At 42.5% G+C, this 26940-nt stretch overlaps 1 protein-coding gene across 2 annotated transcripts in view; it reads left to right on the forward strand.

The window, feature by feature from the left end:
* The window catches only part of zgc:171482 (zinc finger protein), a 323915-nt gene that overhangs the window by 176666 nt on the left and 120309 nt on the right, over positions 1 to 26940 (forward strand). For both annotated transcript variants that reach the window (XM_061910222.1, XM_061910221.1), the window contains exon 4: positions 23063 to 23243. In XM_061910222.1, the coding sequence (XP_061766206.1) occupies positions 23063 to 23243 (181 nt within the window). The remainder of the gene's footprint in view (positions 1 to 23062; positions 23244 to 26940) is intronic.

Below are 26940 nucleotides of genomic sequence, written 5' to 3' on the forward strand. Positions count from 1 at the left end.
CAACGAAAAACAAAAACAAAACAACAACAACGCTGATGATAATCACAAGATAATAGTACTAAAGCAAGCATATACATACATACATATATTCATTCAACCATGCAAAACCCAACAGTAGTCTACCCCACATGAGGCATTCAATCAATCAGTCAATGTTTACTTATATAGCCCTAAATCACTAGTGTCTCAAAGGGCTGCACAAACCACTACGACATCCTCGGTAGGCCCACATAAGGGCAAGGAAAACTCACACCCAGTGGGACGTCGGTGACAATGATGACTATGAGAACCTTGGAGAGGAGGAAAGCAATGGATGTCGAGCGGGTCCAACATGATACTGTGAAAGTTCAATCCATAATGGATCCAACACAGTCGCGAGAGTCCAGTCTAAAGCGGATCCAACACAGCAGCGAGAGTCCCGTTCACAGCGGAGCCAGCAGGAAACCATCCCAAGCGGAGGCGGATCAGCAGCGCAGAGATGTCCCCAGCCGATACACAGGCAAGCAGTACATGGCCACCGGATCGGACCGGACCCCCTCCACAAGGGAGAGTGGGACATAGAAGAAAAAGAAAAAAAACGGCAGATCAACTGGTCTAAAAAGGGAGTCTATTTAAAGGCTAGAGTATACAAATGAGTTTTAAGGTGAGACTTAAATGCTTCTACTGAGGTGGCATCTCGAACTGTTACCGGGAGGGCATTCCCGAGTACTGGAGCCCGAACGGAAAACGCTCTATAGCCCGCAAACTTTTTTTGGGCTTTGGGAATCACTAATAAGCCGGAGTCCTTTGAACGCAGATTTCTTGCCGGGACATATGGTACAATACAATTAAAGATAGGTGGTTAATAGGTTGGAGCGATTCAGATGTTATTAGACAAATTTACTAGGATAATTCTGGAAAATGCCTTATCTGCTTATTGTGTTACTCGTGTTTTAGTGAGATTATATGGTCGTACTGTACAACCTGAAGGTCGGCCCCTGCACCTTTCTTCAGCACCAGTCGACGAGTGGTGGCGATGCCCATCTCTGCCCTTCGCAAGGGACCCTCTTTGAAACACGATCTTTCGAAATGATCGCTGCATAATACACTGTACTTTGTGTGTGTGGTCCAATCCAACCGTGTTTGCTTGACCGCTCTGTTCCATAGTAAAGCTTGACTGTCATCTTTCGGGAACGTAAACAAAGAAACACCGGCTGTGTTTGTGTTGCTAAAGCCGGCCGCAATACACCGCTTCCCACCTACAGCTTTCTTCTTTGATGTCTCCATTGTTCATTGAACAAATTACAAAATATTCAGCAACACAGATGTCCAGAGTACCGTGGAATTTTGCGACGAAAACAGACGACTTAATAGCCGGGAACGATGCTGGAAAAAAATGTCCTCTACACGTCATCATACCGAGATGTTTCAGCAGGATATTTCGTGAGAGTGAAGTACTAGAAAAAAATAACAACACAAAAAAAACTAGAGGGCAGTGGGAGCGATTCAGATGTTATTAGACACATTTACTAGGATAATTCTGGAAAATCCTTATCTGCTTATTGTGTTACTAGTGTTTTAGTGAGATTATATGGTCGTATTGTACAACCTGAAGGTCGGCCCCACACCTTTCTTCAGCACCAGTCGACGGGTGGTGGCGATGCCCATCTCTGCCCTTCGCAAGGGACCCTCTTCGAAACACGATCTTTCGAAATGATCCCTGCATAATACACTCTACTTTGTGTGTGTGGTCCAATCCAACCGTGTTCGCTTGAGCGCTCTGTTCCATAGTAAAGATTTTTTTTTTACACTGTGGCACTTTGAGGTTGTTTGCTCAACATAAAGTGTTGAGATCCGCTTTTTGGATCCTCCACATATTATTGTTTATTGTTCCATTTTTATTTTCACTCTCCATCTGATCCTATTATTTCCTGTTTAAGTCGGTCACCATGGTTACTCATCAGTTCACCTGCTGCTCACGCCCCGCACACCTGCTACACATAATCACCGTCACTTTATAAGCCGTCTTTTGTTTGTTCAGCCTGGGTTCATAATTTGCTCAGCCATTTGTTTATTCCAGCTCTCATGCTGTATGTTTTGTTTTACTCTTTAATGTGTCTACGTGCCAGTTTAGTTCTCATTTTTGTATATCCTAGCTTTTATGCTAGCGTATTTTGTTTGTTTTATTCTACTAGCTCCAGCATTTTTTGTTATATAGCTCTTTTTGTTATTTAAATACATTGTGTATATCTTACCTTTGCTGTGTTCACTTGACGCATCCTCGAGGGAATCGAACCCGGCATCACAATGCCGAACCGGCGTAACATAAAGTGCTTTTTCAAAAATAAAATCTATTACTACTATTATTATTATAGAAGAGTAAAAGCTACTCAACCTGTAATTGGGAAATAATTTGGAACTGCACGTTCAAAATGCAAGAAAATTTGACACCTCTGGGTCATGTGGATTTAATATCCCAAAATTGTTTTTTTTCTTATTATTTTGGCTTTAGTCGACCTCACGCCGTCCAATGGGAAGAGCACAAAAAGGTATTTGGGCCGAGTGAAGGAAATGCCAATGTTTACTCAGTGCGAAATGTCATGCCTTGAGCTTTTTTTGGTGGCTCTTTGTGTTTGTGAGCGGAGGTGAAACGTGTTCTGCAAAGCAGAGAAAGTAGGTCGTAAAGGTGCTCGCACATGACAGCCAGTTGGGGAGAAGGGTTGCATCTTTCCCTCTATCTCGTCGGTGCATCCACCTGCGCATGAGTGGCAAGAGGAAGCCAAACGCCGTGCTATATTTGCATCACCCCGTTTCCTCTGTTTAATTTACACTCTGGCGTCAAATGAGAGCGTGTATATTTAGCGGCGATGTCTCCCACGGTGCTGAATGCAGCACGGTGAAGGCAGGGGCGTACAGAGAGCGAAGCAGAAAGAGCGAAGGATAAACATGGCTAATTAGGGGCTTGTTGTTGGGAAGAGACGGAATGTTCGGAGACGCCGACATAACTGTACACGTCTGTAAAGAGTTAGAGTGCAATATCCATATCAGTGTCGACTTTTTAATCTCAGTATTCTCCTCCATGTGCTATCAACTTAACGACCAATAAAAACATGTTTTATGTTCCGGCGATGGGCCTTTTCTCGCCGCTTTGTTCATTCAGTTTTGACAAAGAGCAGGAAGCGGTTTGAAATCCTGAACCCTGACCTAAAGGCTGACGACTCTTTTGCAGAAAGATGAAATTTACAAAATGTATATTGTTTAAAGCAAGGGTGTCCAACCTAGAGCCCTTCAAAATTTTCCCGCTAGATGTCATGATCTTAAAAAAAGAAACCTCGACTTGGGAGATTTTGATTCATATCAGAAGTCAATCTACACGGTGCTCTGTCGCCATCTTATGGACAACAAGCGTAATTTGGGTTCCTGGCCACTGTTGCGTTTGGACCAGATGTTCGTCCGAGGGAATTTAAGTTGCTGGTCAATCCCAAATTGTTTTATTGACACATAAGCTGATTTTAAATGAACACCCAGAACAGAATAGGTATTTTGCAATTTATTCCAAAGCTTTGGAGAGACCAACCTAAAAACAAGACATTCAATTCGCGTCGCCTTGTTGGTCTGAAAACACTACGGAAGTCTTGTCTTTTTCAATACGCCACTAGCCCCCACCCTTCAGAGCGAGTACACATATCTATTGTTTTACTTAGCTGGAGAAAAAAATAGATAGGAAGAAGGAGTTTTGCTACTCCTGCATTCCAAGCTCAAGGTAGTCTACAGCAGTAGTCCCCAACCCTTTTGTATCCGCGGACCTGTCAACGCTTAATAATTTGTCCCGCGGCCCGGGGGTGGGGGGGTGGGGGCGGGGGGGAATCCTTTTTTATTTTATTTTATTTTATTTTTTTTTCTTTGTCATGAAAAAGGGACGTTTTTGTCATGAAAAAGGGAGGTTTTTGTGGTTGGTGCACTAATTGTAAGTGTATATTGTGTTTTTTATGTTGATTTAATAAAAATAAAAAAAAACATTATTTATTATTTTTATTTTATTTTTTTTAAATAAAAATGAATAAAAAATTATTCTGCGGCCCGGTACCAATTGGGCCACCGCCCGGTACCGTACCACGGCCCGGTGGTTGGGGACCACTGGTCTACAGTGTACCATCGGTCATGAGATAAAGAAAATATAAAAAGAGTACAAGATAGAACACTAGCTATTTCAAATGTGACTAAATATGGAAATATTTATACATCTATCTCCGTGACCAAGTATCATGTTATGTGTGAGATTGAGTGCAGGATTTATTTATATGACCGAATGCAAACAACATTCCCTAGTCATGATCCCAAAAATAAATCGAAAAAACAACAAAATGCCCCAAAACATGGTCACACACTGTGTTGGATTAGTTACTGGGGCGGTATTGCTCGGTTGGTACAGTGACCGTGCCAGCAACTTAAGGGTTCCAGGTTCGTACCCGCTTCTGCCATCCTAGCCCCTGCCGCTGTGCCCTTGGGCAAGGCACTTTACCCACCTGCTCCCAGTGCCACCCGCACAGGTTTAAATGTAACCTAGATATTTGGTGTCACTATGTAGAGTGCTTCGAGTCACTAACCCACACTGCAACTCCCCAATAAAACACACTCAGGTCTTCTGTTTCCAGCCGATACTACATAAAAAAATAACGTAAAATAACGCAGTAACGCATCATGTAGTAACGGTAACTCAGTTACTGAATATAAAAAAATAACGCGTTAGACTATTAGTTACCGCCGAAAATAATGGTGTTACAGTAACGCGTAAGTCCCAACACTGGTAACACATAACACAATATCACACAATTTGTGGATATTATAAAACACATCCGTGCGCCATAAAAAAAAAATCAGATTAACACCTATCTTATGGACAAGGTGAATCAGTTCCATGATCACTTTTAATGCTTGTCAGATAGCGACAAAGCAGAAACTTATCGACTACGGCATCGTCACGGACTACAGTGGCGGAAGTGCGCACATTTTCAGGACTTATGCAGATCTCATATACACATCAGCAGGTACCAGAAGGTAAAGTTGCTTTTGCACAATATTGTGAAACAAAACGCCAGACAATATGTCTGTTAATGTGTGTCATTAAGTGGTCCTTATACGCACACCATAGTTATACTTGTATGTCTGACTACGGTAGTGTCATATCTTTGTGATCATTTTCTGTTTAGTTAGGTTCTGTTTTGTTTTTGACTCTATTAGTTCCTGTTTTTGCGCAACCTGGTTTGTTTTTGTTTCCATGACTACCCATCAGTTCACCTGTTCTCACGACTCATGCACCTGATTCACTTGAACCAGGGGTCGGGAACCTTTTTGGCTGAGGGAGCCATTCAAGCCAAATATTTTTTAAAGTATCTCCGTGAGAGCGATATAATTTTTTTTTTTTAACACTGAATACAACTATGTGTTTGCATTTTTAGGAAAGACTAACATTTTTAGAGTATAATAAGTATCTTATTCTTTTTAATAACATTGTTGTTCTGAGGCTAACCAAAAATAAAGTACTTCTTACCATTAATGCGACTTCTTGAACAAGTGCGGTAGAAACCGTAGAAACCGGATGGATGGATGAAAATGCATGAGAATGTTTTAAATTTTGAACGCTATTTTTGACACTGATTACCAGCGGAATTATTAATTACTTATCGTGTTAAGCAATGTCAGCTACAATTTATCTGAGAGCCAGATGCAGTCATCAAAAGAGCCACTGATTTGGACTCATGCACCTGTTGTCAATCACCACGTCACTATTTGAGCCTGCAGTTTCCAGGCAGCCAGCCTGGCGACATCACCCTCTATCACCTTCTACTCACCCTCGACACAACCTTGTCATCCATGCCGATGATCCCGGTTCCTTTTTTGTTCCAAGTAAGTTTTTCGTTATTCATGCCATAGTGCAAGTTTTTGTTTTATGACCATAATTTTGCCTTAGTGCAAGTTTTGTTTTCATAGCCAAGTTTGGTAGCTCCGTTGTGAGCACTTTTCGTTTATTCCTTTTTTTTAAAAATTATAATTAAAAGACGTCCTGTAATGGGCCGACAATCCATCAAGCGGTGCGGCTTCAAAGTCACACTAAAACATTTTGTTAGATTTTTTAGAGCTGTGCGTAATGTTCTTTATTTTCAATGGAATATTTAAAGGCCTACTGAAATGAAATTTTCTTATTCAAACGGGGATAGCAGGTCCATTCTATGTGTCATACTTGATCATTTCGCGATATGGCCATTTTTTTGCTGAAAAGATTTAGTAGAGAACATCAACAATAAAGTTCCCAACTTTTGGTCGCTAATAAAAAAGCCTTGCCTGTACCGGAAGTAGCAGACGATGTGCGCGTGACGTCACTGGTTGTGGAGCTCCTCACATCCTCACATTGTTTACAATCATGGCCACCAGCAGCGAGAGCGATTCGGACCGAGAAAGCGATGATTCCCCCATTAATTTGAGCGAGGATGAAAGATTCGTGGATGAGGATAGTGAGAGTGAAGGACTACAAAAAAAACCTAGACGGCAGAGCGATTCAGATGTTATTAGACACATTTACTTGGATAATTCTGGAAAATCCCTTTTCTGCTTATTGTGTTACTAATGTTTTAGTGAGATTATATGGTCGTACCTGTACAGCCTGAAAGTCATAGGGGTGTGGCCACGGGTGTGGTGACCGCCAGTGTCTCAGAGGGAAGCCGCGTTTCTTGACGAGGCGAAGGCAGCGGGTCAGGCCGGGCTGAGATTTTTTATTTGTTTCCCTCCAACAACGGTGGAAGCATGAAACGGTCGGGAGCGGCCGGTGGGAAGAGGCAAGAGAGTCACAGCTGCCTCTTGGACAGATGCAATCTCGCCGCTCATGTCTTCGGTAAGAGCCGACTTATTAGCACCATTTTCTCACCGAAACTTGCCGGTTGACATGTGGTAGGGACCGCTCTGTTCCATAGTAAACCTTCACCGTCATCTTTCGAGAATGTAAACAAGGAAACAAGGAAACACCGGCTGTGTTTGTGTTGCTAAAGGCGGCCGCAATACACCGCTTCCCACCTACAGCTTTCTTCTTTGATGTCTCCATTATTAATTGAACAAATTGCAAAAGGTTCAGCAACACAGATGTCCAGAATACTGTGTAATTATACGATTAAAGCAGACAAGGATGGGGTTGAGGCTGGAACAAAATTCCCGCTACAATCCGTGATGTCATGCGCACGTGTCATCATACCGCGACATTTTCAACAGGATACTTCGCGCGAAATTTAAAATTGCAATTTAGTAAACTAAAAAGGCCGTATTGGCATGTGTTGCAATGTCAATATTTCATCATTGATATATAAACTATCAGACTGCGTGGTCGGTACTAGTGGGTTTCAAAATGTCGGTGTTGTTTACTGGCGTCATATTGCAGTCTACACATATCTCTTATGTGTGACTGCCATCTACGGGTCACACTAATCATTACACCATGTACCAAATACAATTGTTTAGAGGTCGGTAAGCAAAACCAGAATTATTTTGTACATCACGCGCATTTTCGATTTTTGAGAAATTATAAGGATTTTAGGTGCGCCCCAAAGTCCGAAAAATACAGTTGATAGGATGTCAGCTGCAATCACTCACACACACACACACACACACACACACACACACACACACACACACACACACACACACACACACACTTGTTTGAAACTTTCCACGCTCTGTCACAAAATCCCTGGTGAGCGTCAGTGTCGCCGCCAACCATTTCTTTCAAGTACACTTCGCCGTCTAAGTCACGGCCACCAATGCGCCCTTTTTTGGCTGTTGTTTGCTTTCCAGTGTTTTGATAGGTGCATCCGCACATTCTCCCCCAGAAGATGTTGAAAGAACAAGAAGCACGCACCCCCATGGGAGGGGAGATAAAGTGGGCAAAGTCGGGGCGGGAGAAAAAACAACCGGATGATAACAAGAATGAGTTGCGTTAGGAGAGAATAGAAAGATATGCTAATAAACACCCAGAATGGATGTATATGCAATACGAAGGGAGAGATGAAAGAAGACGTGTCTTTGTGGGCCCCGGGGCTCCCATGACATCATCATGAATAAAGATGACGGTGGGACCAATTTAGACTAAAGATACACTAAAACAGGGGCGCTCACACTTTTTCTGCAGGCGAGCTACTTTTCAATTGACCAAGTCGAGGAGATCTACCTCATTCCTATTTATCATTTATATTTATTTATTTATGAAAGAGACATTTTGGTTAACAAGTTAATGGTGTTTAATGATAATACAAGCATGTTTAATCAATCAATCAATCAATGTTTACTTATATAGCCCTAAATCACTAGTGTCTCAAAGGGCTGCACAAACCACTACGACATCCTCGGTAGGCCCACATAAGGGCAAGGAAAACTCACACCCAGTGGGACGTCGGTGACAATGATGACTATGAGAACCTTGGAGAGGAGGAAAGCAATGGATGTCGAGCGGGTCTAACATGATACTGTGAGAGTTCAATCCACAATGAATCCAACACAGTCGCGAGAGTCCAGTCCAAAGCGGATCCAACACAGCAGCGAGAGTCCCGATCACAGCGGAGCCAGCAGGAAACCATCCCAAGCGGAGGCGGATCAGCAGCGCAGAGATGTCCCCAGCCGATACACAGGCAAGCAGTACATGGCCACCGGATCGGACCGGACCCCCTCCACAAGGGAGAGTGGGACATAGGAGAAAAAGAAAAGAAACGGCAGATCAACTGGTCTAAAAAGGGAGTCTATTTAAAGGCTAGAGTATACAAATGAGTTTTAAGGTGAGACTTAAATGCTTCTACAAAATGTCTTTTGTATCCAATGTCAATACGTGGACTTTGGGGGTTTGTTTTTCCGGAAGGCAAAGGAAAGTTGGCGCGGGCAAGGTGTGAAGGTGTAGAGACATCTTTTATTTTAAAGGGGAACATTATCACAATTTCAGAAGAGTTAAAACCAATAAAAATCAGTTCGCAGTGGCTTATTTAATTTTTGGAAGTTTTTTTTCAAAATTTTACCCATCATGGAATATCCCGAAAAAAGGCTTTAATCAATCAATCAATCAATCAATCAATCAATCAATATTTATTTATATAGCCCCAAATCACAAATGTCTCAAAGGACTGCACAAATCATTACGACTACAACATCCTCGGAAGAACCCATAAAAGGGCAAGGAAAACTCACACCCAGTGGGCAGGGAGAATTCACATCCAGTGGGACGCCAGTGACAATGCTGACTATGAGAAACCTTGGAGAGGACCTCAGATGTGGGCAACCCCCCCCCTCTAGGGGACCGAAAGCAATGGATGTCGAGCGAGTCTAAGATGATACTGTGAAAGTTCAATCCATAGTGGCTCCAACACAGCCGCGAGAGTTCAGTTCAAAGCGGATCCAAGACAGCAGCGAGAGTCCCGTCCACAGGAGACCATCTCAAGCGGAGGCGGATCAGCAGCGTAGAGATGTCCCCAACCGATACAGGCGAGCGGTCCATCCTGGGTCTTGACGAGCGGTCCATCCTGGGTCTCGACTCTGGACAGCCAGTACTTCATCCATGGTCATCGGACCGGACCCCCTCCACAAGGGAGGGGGGGGACATAGGAGAAAGAAAAGAAGCGGCAGATCAACTGGTCTAAAAAGGAGGTCCATTTAAAGGCTAGAGTATACAGATGAGTTTTAAGGTGAGACTTTAAAGTGCCTGATTTTCGCTATCTGTAAATCCACCCGTCCATTTTCCTGCGACGTCACTTTATATAGATTTGTATTTATTTCACGCTGGCAGAGGGGTTAGTGCGTCTGCCTCACAATACGAAGTTCCTGCAGTCCTGGGTTCAAATCCAGGCTCGGGATCTTTCTGTGTGGAGTTTGCATGTTCTCCCCGTGAATGCGTGGGTTCCCTCCGGGTACTCCGGCTTCCTCCCACTTCCAAAGACATGCACCTGGGGATAGGTTGATTGGCAACACTAAATTGGCCCTAGTGTGTGAATGTGAGTGTGAATGTTGTCTGTCTATCTGTGTTGGCCCTGCGATGAGGTGGCGACTTGTCCAGGGTGTACCCTGCCTTCCGCCCGATTGTAGCTGAGATAGGCGCCAGCGTCCCCCGCCACCCCGAAAGGGAATAAGCGGTAGAAAATGGATGGATGGATGGATGTATTTATTTATTTTTTTGACGTGCTATCATCAGTGTGTGTGTGTGTGTGTGTGTGGGGGGGGGGGGGGGGGGCAACGACGACTGGGATGGCGATCACAGCGGAGGAGGCGGCGATGGGAGTGGAGCTGGCGAAGAGCTGCCAATACAGATAAATATTTCATTCCACAACACACACACACACACACACACAGTCACCGAGCCCACAGGGGAGAGGAGAAGAGAAGGAGAGGCAAATATAGAAAAAAAGTGATGGAGTGAATGATGGAGAGAAGGAGAACGAAGGGACAGCTGAGACAAAGAAAGGCCTTGAAGGTGAAGGTGCCCTCGACTACTATTTATTTTTTATTTTTTTTACAACCACTGCTCGTGATGTTAAGCAGAGCTGACAAGACACACACACACACACACACACACAAATATATTAAGGTGTCACACACCTCTCTCACCACCGGGTGATGTTTGTCTCCTGCAACTTGACACCTGGACTGGTGTGAAGAGGAATAAGAAATAGGACGACACACAAAGTCAGCTCGGATGAACTGAATCCTCAACGTAAAAAATATCAAAACACGAATTGGTATGTCAGACTTAGCACTGTCTTGGTTTAACTCTTATCTTACTGATCGGATGCAGTGTCTCCCATAACAATGTGACCTCGGACTATGTTAAGGTAACGTGTGGAGTTCCCCAGGGTTCGGTCCTTGGCCCTGCACTCTTCAGCATCTACATGCTGCCGCTAGGTGACATCATACGCAAATACGGTATTAGCTTTCACTGTTATGCTGATGACACCCAACTCTACATGCCCCTAAAGCTGACCAACACGCCGGATTGTAGTCAGCTGGAGGCGTGTCTTAATGAAATTAAACAATGGATGTCCGCTAACTTTTTGCAACTCAACGCCAAAAAAACGGAAATGCTGATTATCGGTCCTGCTAGACACCGAACTCTATTTAATGATACAACTCTAACATTTGACAACCAAACAATTAAACAAGGCGACACGGTAAAGAATCTGGGTATTATCTTCGACCCAACTCTCTCCTTTGAGGCACACATTAAAAGCGTTACTAAAACGACCTTCTTTCATCTCCGTAATATCGCTAAAATTCGCTCCATTCTGTCCACTAAAGACGCTGAGATCATTATCCATGCGTTTGTTACGTCTCGTCTCGATTACTGTAACGTATTATTTTCGGGTCTCCCCATGTCTAGCATTAAAAGATTACAGTTGGTACAAAATTTTGGCTGCTAGACTTTTGACAAGAACAATAAAGTTTGATCACATTACGCCTGTACTGGCTCACCTGCACTGGCTTCCTGTGCACTTAAGATGTGACTTTAAGGTTTTACTACTTACGTATAAAATACTACACGGTCTAGCTCCATCCTATCTTGCCGATTGTATTGTACCATATGTCCCGGCAAGAAATCTGCATTCAAAGGACTCCGGCTTATTAGTGATTCCCAAAGCCCAAAAAAAGTCTGCGGGCTGTAGAGCGTTTTCATTTCGGGCTCCAGTACTCTGGAATGCCCTCCCGGTAACAGTTCGAGATGCTACCTCAGTAGAAGCATTTAAGTCTCACCTTAAAACTCATATGTATACTCTAGCCTTTAAATAGACTCCCTTTTTAGACCAGTTGATCTGCCGTTTCTTTTCTTTTTCTTCTATGTCCCACTCTCCTTTGTGGAGGGAGTCCGGTCCGATCCGGTGGCCATGTACTGCTCGCCTGTGTTTCGGCTGGGGACATCTCTGCGCTGCTGATCCGCCTCCGCTTGGGATGGTTTCCTGCTGGCTCCGCTGTGAACGGGACTCTCGCTGCTGTGTTGGATCCGCTTTGGACTGGACTCTCGCGACTGTGTTGGATCCATTATGGATTGATCTTTCACAGTATCATGTTCTCATAGTCATTATTGTCACCGATGTCCCACTGGGTGTGAGTTTTCCTTGCCCTTATGTGGGCCTACCGAGGATGTCGTAGTGGTTTGTGCAGCCCTTTGAGACACTAGTGATTTAGGGCTATATAAGTAAACATTGATTGATTGATTGATAAAAAAAAAAAAAAAAGGCACTGGCGGACTTCACTGTGCATTCACAAGGAGCGGAGCAGCATTTGATGGTCATTTTCAAAATTGTTGACATTTTCTCCTCGCCACTGCTAAGTGATTAAAATGGCACTCTGCCACAACAACCCTTTGTTAGGATTATTCTCAGAAATAGTATCACACACACCAACAAAGTAACAAGCTTTTTTTTTTTCTAGTGTTAAAATATGCATAAATCAACTGCCATTCATAGTCAGTATTTCACGGAGCTCTCGCCGCACTAAATCAATCAATCAATCAATGTTTATTTATATAGCCCCAAATCACAAATGTCTCAAAGGACTGCACAAATCATTACGACTACAACATCCTCGGAAGAACCCACAAAAGGGCAAGGAAAACTCACACCCAGTGGGCAGGGAGAATTCACATCCAGTGGGACGCCAGTGACAATGCTGACTATGAGAAACCTTGGAGAGGACCTCAGATGTGGGCAACCCCCCCCCTCTAGGGGACCGAAAGCAATGGATGTCGAGCGGGTCTAACATAATACTGTGAAAGTTCAATCCATAGTGGCTCCAAGACAGCAGCGAGAGTCCCGTCCACAGGAAACCATCTCAAGCGGATCAGCAGCGTAGAGATGTCCCCAACCGATACAGGCGAGCGGTCCACCCTGGGTCTCGACTCTGGACAGCCAGTACTTCATCCATGGTCATCGGACCGGACCCCCTCCACAAGGGAGGGGGGGACATAGGAGAAAGAAAAGAAGCGGCAGATCAACTGGTCTAAAAAGGAGGTCTATTTAAAGGTTAGAGTATACAGATGAGTTTTAAGGTGAGACTTAAATGCTTCTACTAAATCGTTAATTCAATCGAGTATACTTTGTTCAAAGCCGTCCAAGTGGGCAGCTGTCAATCTGCAGTTTTCGGCGTGGATAGTTTTCCCGGGATGCAAAAAGAAGGTGACGGGACATGGCGTGAAGGTAAATACATGTTTTAATGATACTATAAAAGTGCAAAAAAAAAGGCGCGCACAAGGCGGAGACACAAAACTTAACGCGGGGGAACAAAACCAACACCAAGGCATAACTACGGACATAAAAAAAAAAACCACTTACGGTGATGAGAGCAGAGCAGCATGAACTATGACAATTGCATGGAACCGAGCATGAAACAAACAGTGACGCCAGAACGACCAACTGAAAAAAAAAAAGGCTTAAATAGATATGTCATGATTGACAACAGGTGCGTGAGTCTCATGAGGACAGGTGGAGTGTGTGCAGCACACTTTCTTCCTTCTCCCCTTTTATACTCTGCGAGGAGATACGTAGATTGTGAGCCGGCGTGTGAGCCACGCACCTGATTTGGATTGCAGCGGCGTTGCTCCCGGCACGCCACGCCTCTCCGTTCCGCCGCATTCTCCGCCTCCTTGCCGCCATCTTGAGCAGGGCTACAGCGTGTCCCGCCCCGCCGTCGGCCCCGCCTCTCCACAAACATTTCTGTCAATGAAAAGTTGCGTAGGCCTTTGATAGTAGGCTAATATAGACACTTACATCATGTGTTGCCTTCATTATAATACTTATATAAGGCTTTTAAGTTTTTCCGGCTCCAGACAGATTTTTTTGTTGTTGTATTTTTGGTCCAATATGGGTCTTTCAATATTCTAGACAGAGAAAAAGAACAAAAGACCGTCTTAAATTATCTGAAGTCACTCCATCAACAGTGCAATACACTGATGATGTGAAATTTATCTGTGAAGTTCTTTTCCCAGAAGTGAGCATAACCGTATGCATGCTACAGAATTGTCAAAGCCCAAATAAATGGTGTTTTAATTGTTTTTCTATTGATTTAAATTTAATTGCTTCAAATTCAGCACCTCCAAGTCCGAGTCCATGGTTCTCGCCCGGAAAAGGGTGGAGTGCCATCTCCGGGTTGGGGAGGAGACCCTGCCCCAAGTGGAGGAGTTCAAGTACCTAGGAGTCTTGTTCACGAGTGGGGGAAGAGTGGATCGTGAGATCGACAGGCGGATCGGTGTGGCGTCTTCAGTAATGCGGACGTTGTACCGATCCGTTGTGGTGAAGAAGGAGCTGAGCCGGAAGGCAAAGCTCTCAATTTACCGGTCGATCTACGTTCCCATCCTCACCTATGGTCATGAGCTTTGGGTCATGACCGAAAGGATAAGATCACGGGTACAAGCGGCCGAAATGAGTTTGGGGCTCTCCCTTAGAGATAGGGTGAGAAGCTCTGCCATCCGGGAGGAACTCAAAGTAAAGCCGCTGCTCCTTCACATCGAGAGGAGCCAGATGAGGTGGTTCGGGCATCTGGTCAGGATGCCACCCGAACGCCTCCCTAGGGAGGTGTTTAGGGTACATCCAACCGGTAGGAGGTCCACGGGGAAGACCCAGGACACGTTGGGAAGACTATGTCTCCCGGCTGGCCTGGGAACGCCTCGGGATCCCCCAGGAAGAGCTAGACGAAGTGGCTGGGGAGAGGGAAGTCTGGGTTTCCCTGCTTAGGCTGTTGCCCCCGCGACCCGACCTCGGATAAGCGGAAGATGATGGATGGATGGATGGATGCTTCAAATTCGCTTTAGGTCTTTTTATATTGCATTTCTGCAGCGAATGGCATTTCCTGCAGTCCATCAAAGGCAAGAGAAGGAAAGTAGCAACACGGATGGCATGTATGATAAAATTATCGCAAATATTCAACATGAAACTTTTCATTACATTTGAATAATAAGATATCGAGACTGACTTTGTGGATTTAAAGATTCCTTCTTTATAAATGTCGACATGTTGGTATGGAATTGTAAATGGGTATTGGGGTAGGTAGGTTTTGAATTATGTATTGTTCTGTATTCTATATATTATATGATGATGTATATTTTAATTATCCATAATCCTTCTAGGGATTACCCTTTTGCAGAAGGAAGTCTGATACTAACAAAAGAAACAATAATGGCGTATAAAATTGCCTGTTGATAAATAAATAGACTATTTCCCACGAGTTATCATTTTTTGTCTTTTTTCAGTGAAGTGGACGAGTTCCGCGAGGGGCTGGAAAGAAGGAAGGAGCACTGCCATAAAGTCTGTTGATTCCCAAAGCCCAAAAAAAGTCTGCGGGCTATAGAGCGTTTTCCGTCCGGGCTCCAGTACTCTGGAATGCCCTCCCGGTAACAATTCGAGATGCCACCTCAGTAGAAGCATTTAAGTCTCACCTTAAAACTCATTTGTATACTCTAGCCTTTAAATAGACTCCCTTTTTAGACCAGTTGATCTGCCGTTTCTTTTCTTTTCCTCCTATGTCCCACTCTCCCTTGTGGAGGGGAGCCGGTCCGATCCGGTGGCCATGTACTGCTTGCCTGTGTATCGGCTGGGGACATCTCTGCGCTGCTGATCCGCCTCCGCTTGGGATGGTTTCCTGCTGGCTCCGCTGTGAACGGGACTCTCGCTGCTGTGTTGGATCCGCTTTGGACTGGACTCTCGCGACTGTGTTGGATCCATTATGGATTGAACTTTCACAGTATCATGTTAGACCCGCTCGACATCCATTGCTTTCCTCCTCTCCAAGGTTCTCATAGTCATTATTGTCACCGATGTCCCACTGGGTGTGAGTTTTCCTTGCCCTTATGTGGGCCTACCGAGGATGTCGTAGTGGTTTGTGCAGCCCTTTGAGACACTAGTGATTTAGGGCTATATAAGTAAACATTGATTGATTGATTGATTGATTTTGTGGAAAGTTCAGCTTGTGCAATAAAACATTTAAAACCATTGCATTTCATCTATTTCATTGGAGGCTAGTTAAGGCTGGTTTTGTCAATACAACCCCCTGCAATCGAGCATTTCAAATCATTTCATTTCATTGTTGGCTATTTCGTAGACTACTGCAATGCACTTCTTGTCGGGATCCCCAGCAACAACACCCAGAAGCTGCGATACATACAGAATAGTGCTGCCAGGATCCTGACGAGAGTGCGGAAATACGAGCATATCACACCAATTCTCAAATCCCTTCACTGGCTTCCTGTTCCACTGAGGATTGAATACAAATTCTCCCTATTAACCTACCAGTGCCTCCATGGAAATGCCCCCCCTCTACCTCAAACAACTACTCACCCCCAAATCCTCCAGGCGACACCTCCGTTCCAGACAGGCTAACCTCATCCAACCTCCGAGGGCAAAGCTTCGCCGCTCCCAGTCTATGGAATGCTCTCCCCGACCACCTGTGGGCACCACAGACTGTGAATGCTTTTTAAAAAGGCTTAAAGTCCCTTCTTTTGTTTAAAGCAGGGGTAGGGAACCTATGGCTCTAGAGCCAGATGTGACTCTTTTGATGACTGCGTCTGGCTCTCGGATAAATCTGAGCTGACATTGCTTAACACGATAAGTAATGAATAATTCCACTTTAGTGTTAAAAATAATGTCTCTCCTCCTGGCTGCTGCTTATAACCGAACGGCAGGTGATTAGATAACAAGGCCCAGATGGGCCATCTACGAACCTGTCGCTGATTTCGAGGCTGATCCTGGCAGCACCCCGCTTCGCTGAAGGCCCGCAGGCCACACCCCTCTCCACAGTTAGCTTCAGAATAACAATGTTATTACAAAAAATATTATTATGGCTCTTACGGAAGTACATTTTAAAATATTTGGCTTCTTGGCTCGCTCAGCCAAAAAGGTTCCCGACCCCTGGTTTAAAGTATGCATACTAGTTCTAGCTACTAGGCTGTTCTAGTTCTTAATTTTTTATTATCTTTTTATTTATTTATTTTTTAATACACTGTAGCACTTTGAGGTTGTTTGCTCAATATAAAGTGCTTTTTACAAATAAAATATGTTATCATTATTAGTAGTAGTAGTACAAACACTTTAAAAAAAAATGTTCCAGGCGTTGCAAACAATTAAATCTTGATATTTTATTTGGATTTTGTCATGTGGAGTGCTAGTGTGCAGTTGCAATTTCACAGTGAACCAGTAGGTGGCACTGTCAAAACACTAAGGGCTCTGAACTAGCAGCCTACGGTTCTGCAGGCACATACTATTGCAAAGTTTGGTCGTTAGTAGATGGACAACACACTAAGGTGACCATAGAAACAGTGATATTATATCCAATAAAATGATGTTTTTAATCCGATCTGCCTTTATTTTTTTACGTATTTGTTGCATCGTTGTTGTCTTGCCGGATTATACTGTAAAAAATGTCGATCAAGAAGGTGGTTCGCAGTAGAGGAGCAACCGTCATATATTTTAAGTATTCAGTGTTTTATTGTTCGTACCGTACAAATTTACTAGGATAATTCTGGAAAATGCCTTATCTGCTTATTGTGTTACAAGTGTTTTAGTGAGATTATATGGTCGTACTGTACAACCTGAAGGTCGGCCCCGCACCTTTCTTCAGCACCAGTCGACGGCTGGTGGCGAAGCCCATCTCTGCCCTTCACAAGGGACCCTCTTCGAAACACGATCTTTCGAAATAATCGCTGCATAATACACTCTACTTTGTGTGTGTGGTCCAATCCAACCGTGTTCGCTTGACATCTCTGTTCCATAGTAAAGCTTGACTGTCATCTTTCGGGAACGTAAACAATGAAACACCGGCTGTGTTTGTGTTGCTAAAGCCGGCCGCAATACACCGCTTCCCACCTACAGCTTTCTTCTTTGATGTCTCCATTGTTCATTGAACAAATTACAAAAGATTCAGCAACACAGATGTCCAGAGTACTGTGGAATTTTGCGATGAAAACAGACGACTTAATAGCTGGGAACGATGCTGGAAAAAAATGTCCTCTACACGTCATCATACCGAGATGTTTCAGCAGGATATTTCGTGAGCGTGAAGGACTAGAAAAAAATAAAAAATAACAACACAAAAAAAACTAGAGGGCAGTGGGAGCGATTCAGATGTTATTAGACACATTTACTAGGATAATTCTGGAAAATCCTTATCTGCTTATTGTGTTACTAGTGTTTTAGTGAGATTATATGGTCGTACTGTACAACCTGAAGGTCGGCCCCGCACCTTTCTCCAGCACCAGTCGACGGGTGGTGGCGATGCCCATCTCTGCCCTTCACAAGGGACCCTCTTCGAAACACGATCTTTCCAAATGATCGCTGCACCGTACTTTGTGTGTATGGTCCAATCCAACCGTGTTCGCTTGACATCTCCGTTCCATAGTAAAGCTTGACTGTCATCTTTCGGGAACGCAAATAATAAAACTCCGGCTGCGTTTGTGTTGCTAAAGCCGGCCGCAATACACCGCTTCCCACCTACAGCTTTCTTCTTTGATGTCTCCATTGTCCATTGAACAAATTGCAAAATATTCAGCAACACAGATGTCCAGAGTACTGTGGAATTTTGCGATGAAAACAGACGACTTAATAGCTGGGAACGATGCTGGAAAAAAATGTCCTCTACGCGTCATCATACCGAGACGTTTCAGCAGGATATTTCGTGAGAGTGAAGGACTAGAAAAAAATAAAAAATAACAGCACAAAAAAAACTAGAGGGCAGTGGGAGCGATTCAGATGTTATTAGACACATTTACTAGGATAATTCTGGAAAATCCCTTATCTGCTTATTGTGTTACTAGTGTTTTAGTGAGATTATATGGTCGTACTGTACAACCTGAAGGTCAGCCCCGCACCTTTCTTCAGCACCAGTCGACGGGTGGTGGCGAAGCCTATCTCTGCCCTTCGCAAGGGACCCTCTTCGAAACACGATCTTTCGAAATGATCGCTACACAATACACTGTACTTTGTGTGTGTGGTCCAATCCAACCGTGTTCGCTTGACATCTCCGTTCCATAGTAAAGCTTGACTGTCATCTTTCGGGAATGTAAACAATGAAACACCGGCTGTATTTGTGTAGCTAAAGCCGGCCGCAATACACCGCTTCCCACCTACAGCTTTCTTCTTTGACGTCTCCATTGTTCATTGAACAAATTGCAAAATATTCAGCAAAACAGATGTCCAGAGTACTGTGGAATTTTGCGATGAAAACAGACAACTTAATAGCTGGGAACGATGCTGGAATAAAATGTCCTCTACACGTCATCATACCGAGATGTTTCAGCAGGATATTTCGTGAGCTTGAAGGACTAGAAAAAAATTAAAAATAACAACACAAAAAAAACTAGAGGGCAGTGGGAGCAATTCAGATGTTATTAGACAAATTTACTAGGATAATTCTGGAAAATCCCTTATCTGCTTATTGTGTTACTAGTGTTTTAGTGATATTATATGGTTGTACTGTACAACCTGAAGGTCGGCCCCGCACCTTTCTCCAGCACCAGTCGACGGGTGGTGGCGAAGCCTATCTCTGCCCTTCGCAAGGGACCCTCTTTCGAAACACGATCTTTCCAAATGATCGCTGCATAATACACTCTACTTTGTGTGTGTGGTCCAATCCAACCGTGTTCGCTTGACCGCTCTGTTCCATAGTAAAGCTTGACTGTCATCTTTCGGGAACGTAAAGAAAGAAACACCGGCTGTGTTTGTGTAGCTAAAGCTGGCCGCAATACACCGCTTCCCACCTACAGCTTTCTTCTTTGATGTCTCCATTGTTCATTGAACAAATTGCAAAATATTCAGCAACACAGATGTCCAGAGTACTGTGGAATTTTGCGATGAAAACAGACGACTTAATAGCTGGGAACGATGCTGGAAAAAAATGTCCTCTACACGTCATCATACCGAGATGTTTCAGCAGGATATTTCGTGAGAGTGAAGGACTAGAAAAAAATATAAAATAACAACACAAAAAAAACTAGAGGGCAGTGGGAGCGATTCAGATGTTATTAGACAAATTTACTAGGATAATTCTGGAAAATCCTTATCTGCTTATTGTGTTACTAGTGTTTTAGTGAGATTATATGGTCGTACTGTACAACCTGAAGGTCGGCCCCGCACCTTTCTTCAGCACCAGTCGACAGGGGGTGGTGATGCCTATCTCTGCCCTTCACAAGGGACCCTCTTCGAAACACGATCTTTCCAAATGATCGCTGCATAATACACTGTACTTTGTGTGTGTGGTCCAATCCAACCGTGTTCGCTTGACCGCTCCGTTCCATAGTAAAGCTTGACTGTCATCTTTCGGGAACGCAAAAAATGAAACACCGGCTGTGTTTGTGTCGCTAAAGCCGGCCGCAATACACCGCTTCCCACCTACAGCTTTCTTCTTGGATGTCTCCATTGTTCATTGAACAAATTGCAAAATATTCAGCAAAACAGACGTCCAGAGTACTGTGGAATTTTGCGATGAAAACAGACGACTTAATAGCTGGGAACAATGCTGGAACAAAATTTCCGAGACGTTTCAGCAGGATATTTCGCCGTGAAATTTAAACTATTGGCATGTGTTGCAATGTTAATATTTCATCATTGATATATAAACTATCAGACTGCGTGGTCGGTAGTAGTGGGTCTCAGTAGGCCTTTAAAACACTCTTAAGTCAGGGTACCACTGGACTCGGAGGGGGATCAATGGCAGTTATCCACCACTGCCAACTACAACCACAACAATATTGTCTTGTTTCTCAGCAGAGTACGTGAACATGAACCTCATTCTGTGAGCCAGTGAGTGCAGTTTTTTTTTTCTGAAAGGAGGCAAATTAAGCTATTTTTAATGACCGTCTCTCTACCTAAGATGAAGTGTGTTGTGTACGCCTCCCCGGGTTTATGGAATATTCTTGGATTTTCCTCATCCTGTTCCAGCCTATACGCCAGATGGGCGAGAACAAAGAGCGGGAACAGCTCGGGAGAAATAATGCTTGGCTTGTTTGTGCGTTGTGCATGCGCGAGTGTACTTTTTGTTCGCCAGGCAGTTGGTCTTTTTGTTTGTGTGCCGTCTGTTCTTGTGGGGGAGATATTCCTCATCCTCCTCGTCTTCATCATTTGCAATGATCCAACAGTGATGAAAAGCCAAATATCATCCCGGAGACTGATCATCAGTCCGTGTGTGTGTGTGTGTCTGTGTGTGTGTGTTTTTGTATTTTTGCCTTTCTTGAGACATCAACAAGGAAAAGTACCTTCCATATGAGGACCTGTGAACAAGTCAGGACCGAAATCATGGTCCCAATACGGAAAACCATGGCATGTAATAGCGAACAAAATACTAAAATCCGTGAACATTGCTCCAAAGTCAGGATTTTTTTTGTTGATTTAATGTGCATACATGATAAAACAAGACGGCAGCTAAAGGAGGACTTTCTTATTCATCCCCGAAAAAAACCCGCCAGGTGAACAGCGGATTTTACGACTTCCGGGGCTGACGTAAGACAACCCGCGTCCCATATGTGACCGCATAGGATGAACAAATACACTACGGCAGTGGTCCCCAATATTTTTGTATCCGCGGACCGGTCAACGCTTAATAATTTTTCCCGCGGCCCGGGGGAGTGAATCCTTTTTTTTTTTTTTTCTTTTTTTTTCTTTGTCATGAAAAAGGGACGTTTTTGTCATGAAAAAGGGAGGTTTTTGTGGTTGGTGCACTAATTGTAAGTGTATATTGTGTTTTTTGTGTTGATTTAATTAAAAAAAAAAATATATATATATATATATATATTTTTTTTAAATAAAAATAAATAAAAAAGTATTCTGCGGCCCGGTGGTTGGGGACCACTGCACTACGGTACTAAGACTATAGTGGCCATTAACAGTTAGCTTCTACAGCTGAATTGCCCAAAGTGACAAGTTTGTCATCGGCCTTAAGAACATTACAAAAAAAACAAAAAATAAAGTCTCATTTGCACCACCTGGTGGTGAAATCTATGAAAATTAGGGTGGTCCTAAAAAGGAGGGATTTTTTTCAAATTGACTGTGTCATTTTTAAAAGTGCTCCCCCTCTAATCAACATATGAAATAACAAGTGACTGTGAAAAAATTAATTACTCCCCCTCTGGCCAACATATGTAATAACAAGTGTGTGTAAGAAATTGAAATGCATCCCCTTTGGCCAGAATTAATCTGAAAAATGTAATAAATATGTATATGGAGACATACTGTAATGACGTCAAGTAAATAATGAGGATTAAAAAACAATTACAAACAAAAAATATATTTTTAAAAAATGAACTAAAAGGAGTCTTTTTCTCATAATGTGTCAACTTTTTTCTTATAAAATCGGTAACAATTTCTCATATTCTTTCTGTTTCTGTAGTATTGCAACATTTCCTCATGAAATGATTACTCGTTAATGCAAAATGGCAACTTTTGTCGTATAAAATTTTGACTTTTATCACAGTATTGTTTTGCTGTTCTTGTAAAACAGTGGCATTTTTTGAATGAAACGATAACTTTTGTCATAAGTAAAATTCCGATTATGAGTATAATATTGCCCAAATTTGTACGTTTTTTTTTTACAAAATTGTAACTTTTATCGAGTAAAATTAAGAATCTTTTCATAAAACTGCCAACATTTGAAGCTTTTCTTGATAAATTACAACTGTTATTGAGTAAAATTCCAACTACTATCATAATATTGCTGAAATGTTCAGTTTTTCTTGTAAAATTTTGACTCGGGTTGAGTAAAATGACGACTTTTATTATAATACTGCCAAAATTATGAGTTTTTCTTGTGAAATTGTGACCTTTTTGTTGTGAAATTCCAACTCATTTTACACAACAAGCTTTTTTATACGTGCATTGTACGTACATATTATTAATGTTGTAAATACAAATATGTATATATCTAGAAAGGGTGGTCCTAAAGAGGTAGGCATTTTTCCGAGGTCTCAAAAAGGTAACAAATACAAGTGTGTGTGTGTTTGTCTGCGTGTGTGTGTGAGTATGTGTCTCACGTCCTGACCTGAAATGAACTTTTCACCACATTTGCCTTCCTTGTGTCCCCCACCTGTGTTTTCCAGGACTGTGCGGAGACAGAGGTGGATAAGAACAAGTGCTGCACTTTGTGTAACATGTTCTTCACCTCAGCCATCGTGGCCCAGTCCCACTACCAGGGCAAAACCCACGCCAAGAGAGTCCGCCTGGTGTTGGGCGAGGAGCCAAGCATCCCCACAGCCCTGAACATGCAGCCAACCAACGCAGGTATCACACATTTGCATAACGATGGGATCTTGTTACAATATTTTCCGGACTATAGAGCGCACCATCTATATATATATATATATATATATATATATATATATATATATATATATATATATATATATATATATATATATATATATACATACATACATACATATACATACATACATACATACACATACATACATATATATATATATGTATATATATTATATATATATAACTTGATTGGATTATCCAGAGAATAGTGCACGATACCGTGGTAGAGCGCAATATGTAGGTGTGGAAAAAAATCACAAGACTACTTCATCTCTACAGAACTGTTTCATGAGGGGTTCCCTCAATCATCAGGAGATTTTAATGGAAGCATTCACATACAATGGTTTATATAGGGCACAGAGTGGGTGGGTACAGGCAGGCGTAGGGGCGTGGTGATTGGCTCATGTGTTACCTAGGAGGTGTTTCCGTCTGTGGCGGCATGTTGAAATGATTTCACTGCGCTTGTTGAGGGATGATAGATCTGGATGATATATGATAAACAGTTTCTCTTTTAAGCATAGGTTGCATCTTTTATTACCACTGTTGTAAGGTGTGCTGGATGCAAGAATTTGCCATGTTATTGAATATTCAACATTATTGTCTTTGAGGTTCCAAATGTGCTTGCTGAGTTCTGTAGAATTCCGCAAAGTCTGGTTTTTAAAGGAGGCCTCGTGATTATTCCATCTTGTTTTGAACGCTCCTTCGGTTAATCCTACGTACGTGTCGGATGTGTTAATGTCCTTGCGTGTTACCTTTGCTTGGTAAACGACTGATGTTTGTAAGCACCCTCCGTTGAGAGGGCAATCAGGTTTCTTGCGACAGTTACATTCCTTATTGGTTTCAGAGTCGTTTAGTCTGGGGGTGGGCAGTCCTTTTGCAATTGCTTTGTTGTGGTTTGAAATGATTTGTTGTATGTTATTCATACAATTTAATGTTGTTCTTGTTGAATATTTTTCTTAGGGTGTTGCCTTTGTGGAATTTTTTGTCGATCAGAGTGAGGAACTTGTGGCCGATGTTGGTTGAGACGTTTTTGCTGAATGGCGGGTTGTACCAGATGATGTTGTTTCGTTTTATGCTCTTTTTTGGTTGGTTTCCTGGAGTGGGTTCATAGGTGAGGGTGAAGTTGTATCCGCTTTCATCAAGTGCTTTCTGGTGCGGGGGGGTTGCTTGGTCGAATTCAGCTTTGCTAGATGACAGCATCGATAGCCTTTTATTAATTCCGGTAGGTATTCTTTTCGTGGTGGTGGGTGGGTGGTTGCTGTCACGGTGCACGTATTGGAGTGTTGTGTTGGGTTTCGTGAATGGTTGGTAGCTGTTATTTCTCAGGTTGAAAGTGACGTCGAGGAAGTTGACGGTTTGCTTGTTGGCTTCAATCGTAATCCGTAGGCCGTTTTCTTTGAAGATTTGGCATATGCGCTTCTTGGTATTCTCGCTGCTCCTTGGCGAGAATATATATATATATGTATATATATATATATATATATATATATATATATATATATATATATATATATATATATATATATATATATATATATATATATATATATATATACTAGACTATAAGCCGCAGAAATTTAAGTTGTGAAATTAGTTATTTATACAGAAATGTTTTTTAATGGTAACAAGACAAGGCAGTAAAACGGTTGATCAAACAAACAAAAGTTATTGTCATGGACCCACTAGCTGCAAAAGCTAGCTCTCCAATCAGCTACACAGACTCAATAACTCCACGGTGACGTTTTGGTAAAGTTACAGAGGAATTTGTGGAACTGAAAAAATACAAAAATAATGTTTTGCAAAAAGCTGTAAAATTTTCGTGGCTTTTTTTTTTCTTCAAAAGCTGTTAAAGATGTGTTAGATTACTGGAGCAACAGTGCAAATAGGAGTGGTGTTTTGCTGCTTCATGGGTTAATAATACTAACACGGACACTCCTAAGAGTGTTAGCATATTAGCTAATGCTAACTACGCTAGCTTGATTACATTACGATTGCAAGTGCAAATAGGCATGAAAACAGTCCACAGACATCCCACCTGAGAAGGTTTAGTAAGTATGAATAGGTTTGGTTATATTGTAAAACTTACAAACGTTGCTTGGAGTGTTGAATGAACACTCCATAGGAGTAGAAAGGCTATGTACGGCTAGAAGATGGAACAGCACTTGTACGTTCATCTCAGTCAGCGGACTCGTCCAAAAGATGTCGACATACCACAAACAATAACACACCATTTCAGTCTCCTTTGCTTGTGTTTGATGAAAAACTATTTGCATTATGGCTGTTAACGAAGAAAAATCTATTAATTAGCTGCACCGTTTTATAAGCCTCAGGGGCTCAAAGCGTAGGAAAAAAGTAATGGCTTATAGTCTGGAAATTACGTTATTTAAAAAAATTACATCAAACATCAACTGAATTGCATAGAGCACAAAAAACCCTTTCAATCAGGTGTGTCCGGAGGAGCTGGTTTGGTGGGAAAGTTCTGTCTCATTTACAGCAGATGGCGCAATTCGATGCATGTTTTGTACTAAAACGAATGCGTAGAAATCTGCCAATGTGTTTACACGGGTCCAAGTTCCTCTATAAAACAGGAACACTCTTATGGTTTTAGGAGTTTGCTGCAAAAATGTCTGTCTCCCAAGTTTTGAACTGAACATACGAGTAGAAACGGTATGTACGGCTAGAAGTTGGAACATTACTTGTACGTTCATCCCAGTCAGCGGACTCCTCCAAAAAATGGCTCCATAGCACAAACAATAACACCTTTTTAAGTCTCCTTGCTTGTGTTTTATGTAAACTATTTGCATTATGGCTGTTGTCATGTTTGTCTCTTAAACAGACAAAGAAGCAAGGAATTAAACAGAGACATAATTCAATTTAGCTCAATTGAGGAGAAACGTCTGGGCTGTAATCTTATACAGTCTCCCACCACGCTCTGACGAAAGATTATACGCCTCCTCTTTTATTTGGACTTTCCCTGATTACATGGCAACAGCTGTTTCTAAAGGAAGGGGGTCATAAACAGCCACTGCATTTGGTCACAAAACAGTTCAAAGAAAAGGTGCCTGGGGGGGGGAGGAGTCAGGTCCTGCTTCCTCTCCGCTTTGAAGATTTCGGGTCAAGACAAAATTTTCCTGCGGATTACAATACATCAAAGAAACCGACACCTTCATGTCGCTTCCCATCCTACACGGTGGAGTTTTACAAGCCTTTTGATTGGTAAGCTCAAAGACAGCGTTTGTCCTCTCGACGGGAACTCATGGCAACGCAAAGTTTTGTGAAAAAATAGAGACAATTATCCTGACAGCTGTTAGCACAGCATAGGAGACATAGCAAGAGTGGTCCTCAGGTCCTGTTGATCAGGGGCAATAGCTCCACAGTCACAGATCCACTATTAACCATCACAGTCAAAATGAAAGCTTGTTCCCATAGGCACCATAAACTGTTAATAATGTTTAGACAAAAGTGTATATTATATATACTATTATATATATTGTATTTATATAGGTGTGTGTGTGTATTTTGGGTATATGCATGTGTGTATGTATGTGATTGTGTGTGTGTGTATATATGTATATATATATATATATATATACATATATGTATATGTATATATATATATATATGTATATATATATATATCAATCAATCAATGTTT

Source organism: Nerophis ophidion, linkage group LG09 (genome assembly GCF_033978795.1).
Source record: "Nerophis ophidion isolate RoL-2023_Sa linkage group LG09, RoL_Noph_v1.0, whole genome shotgun sequence".
Lineage (NCBI taxonomy): Eukaryota > Metazoa > Chordata > Actinopteri > Syngnathiformes > Syngnathidae > Nerophis > Nerophis ophidion.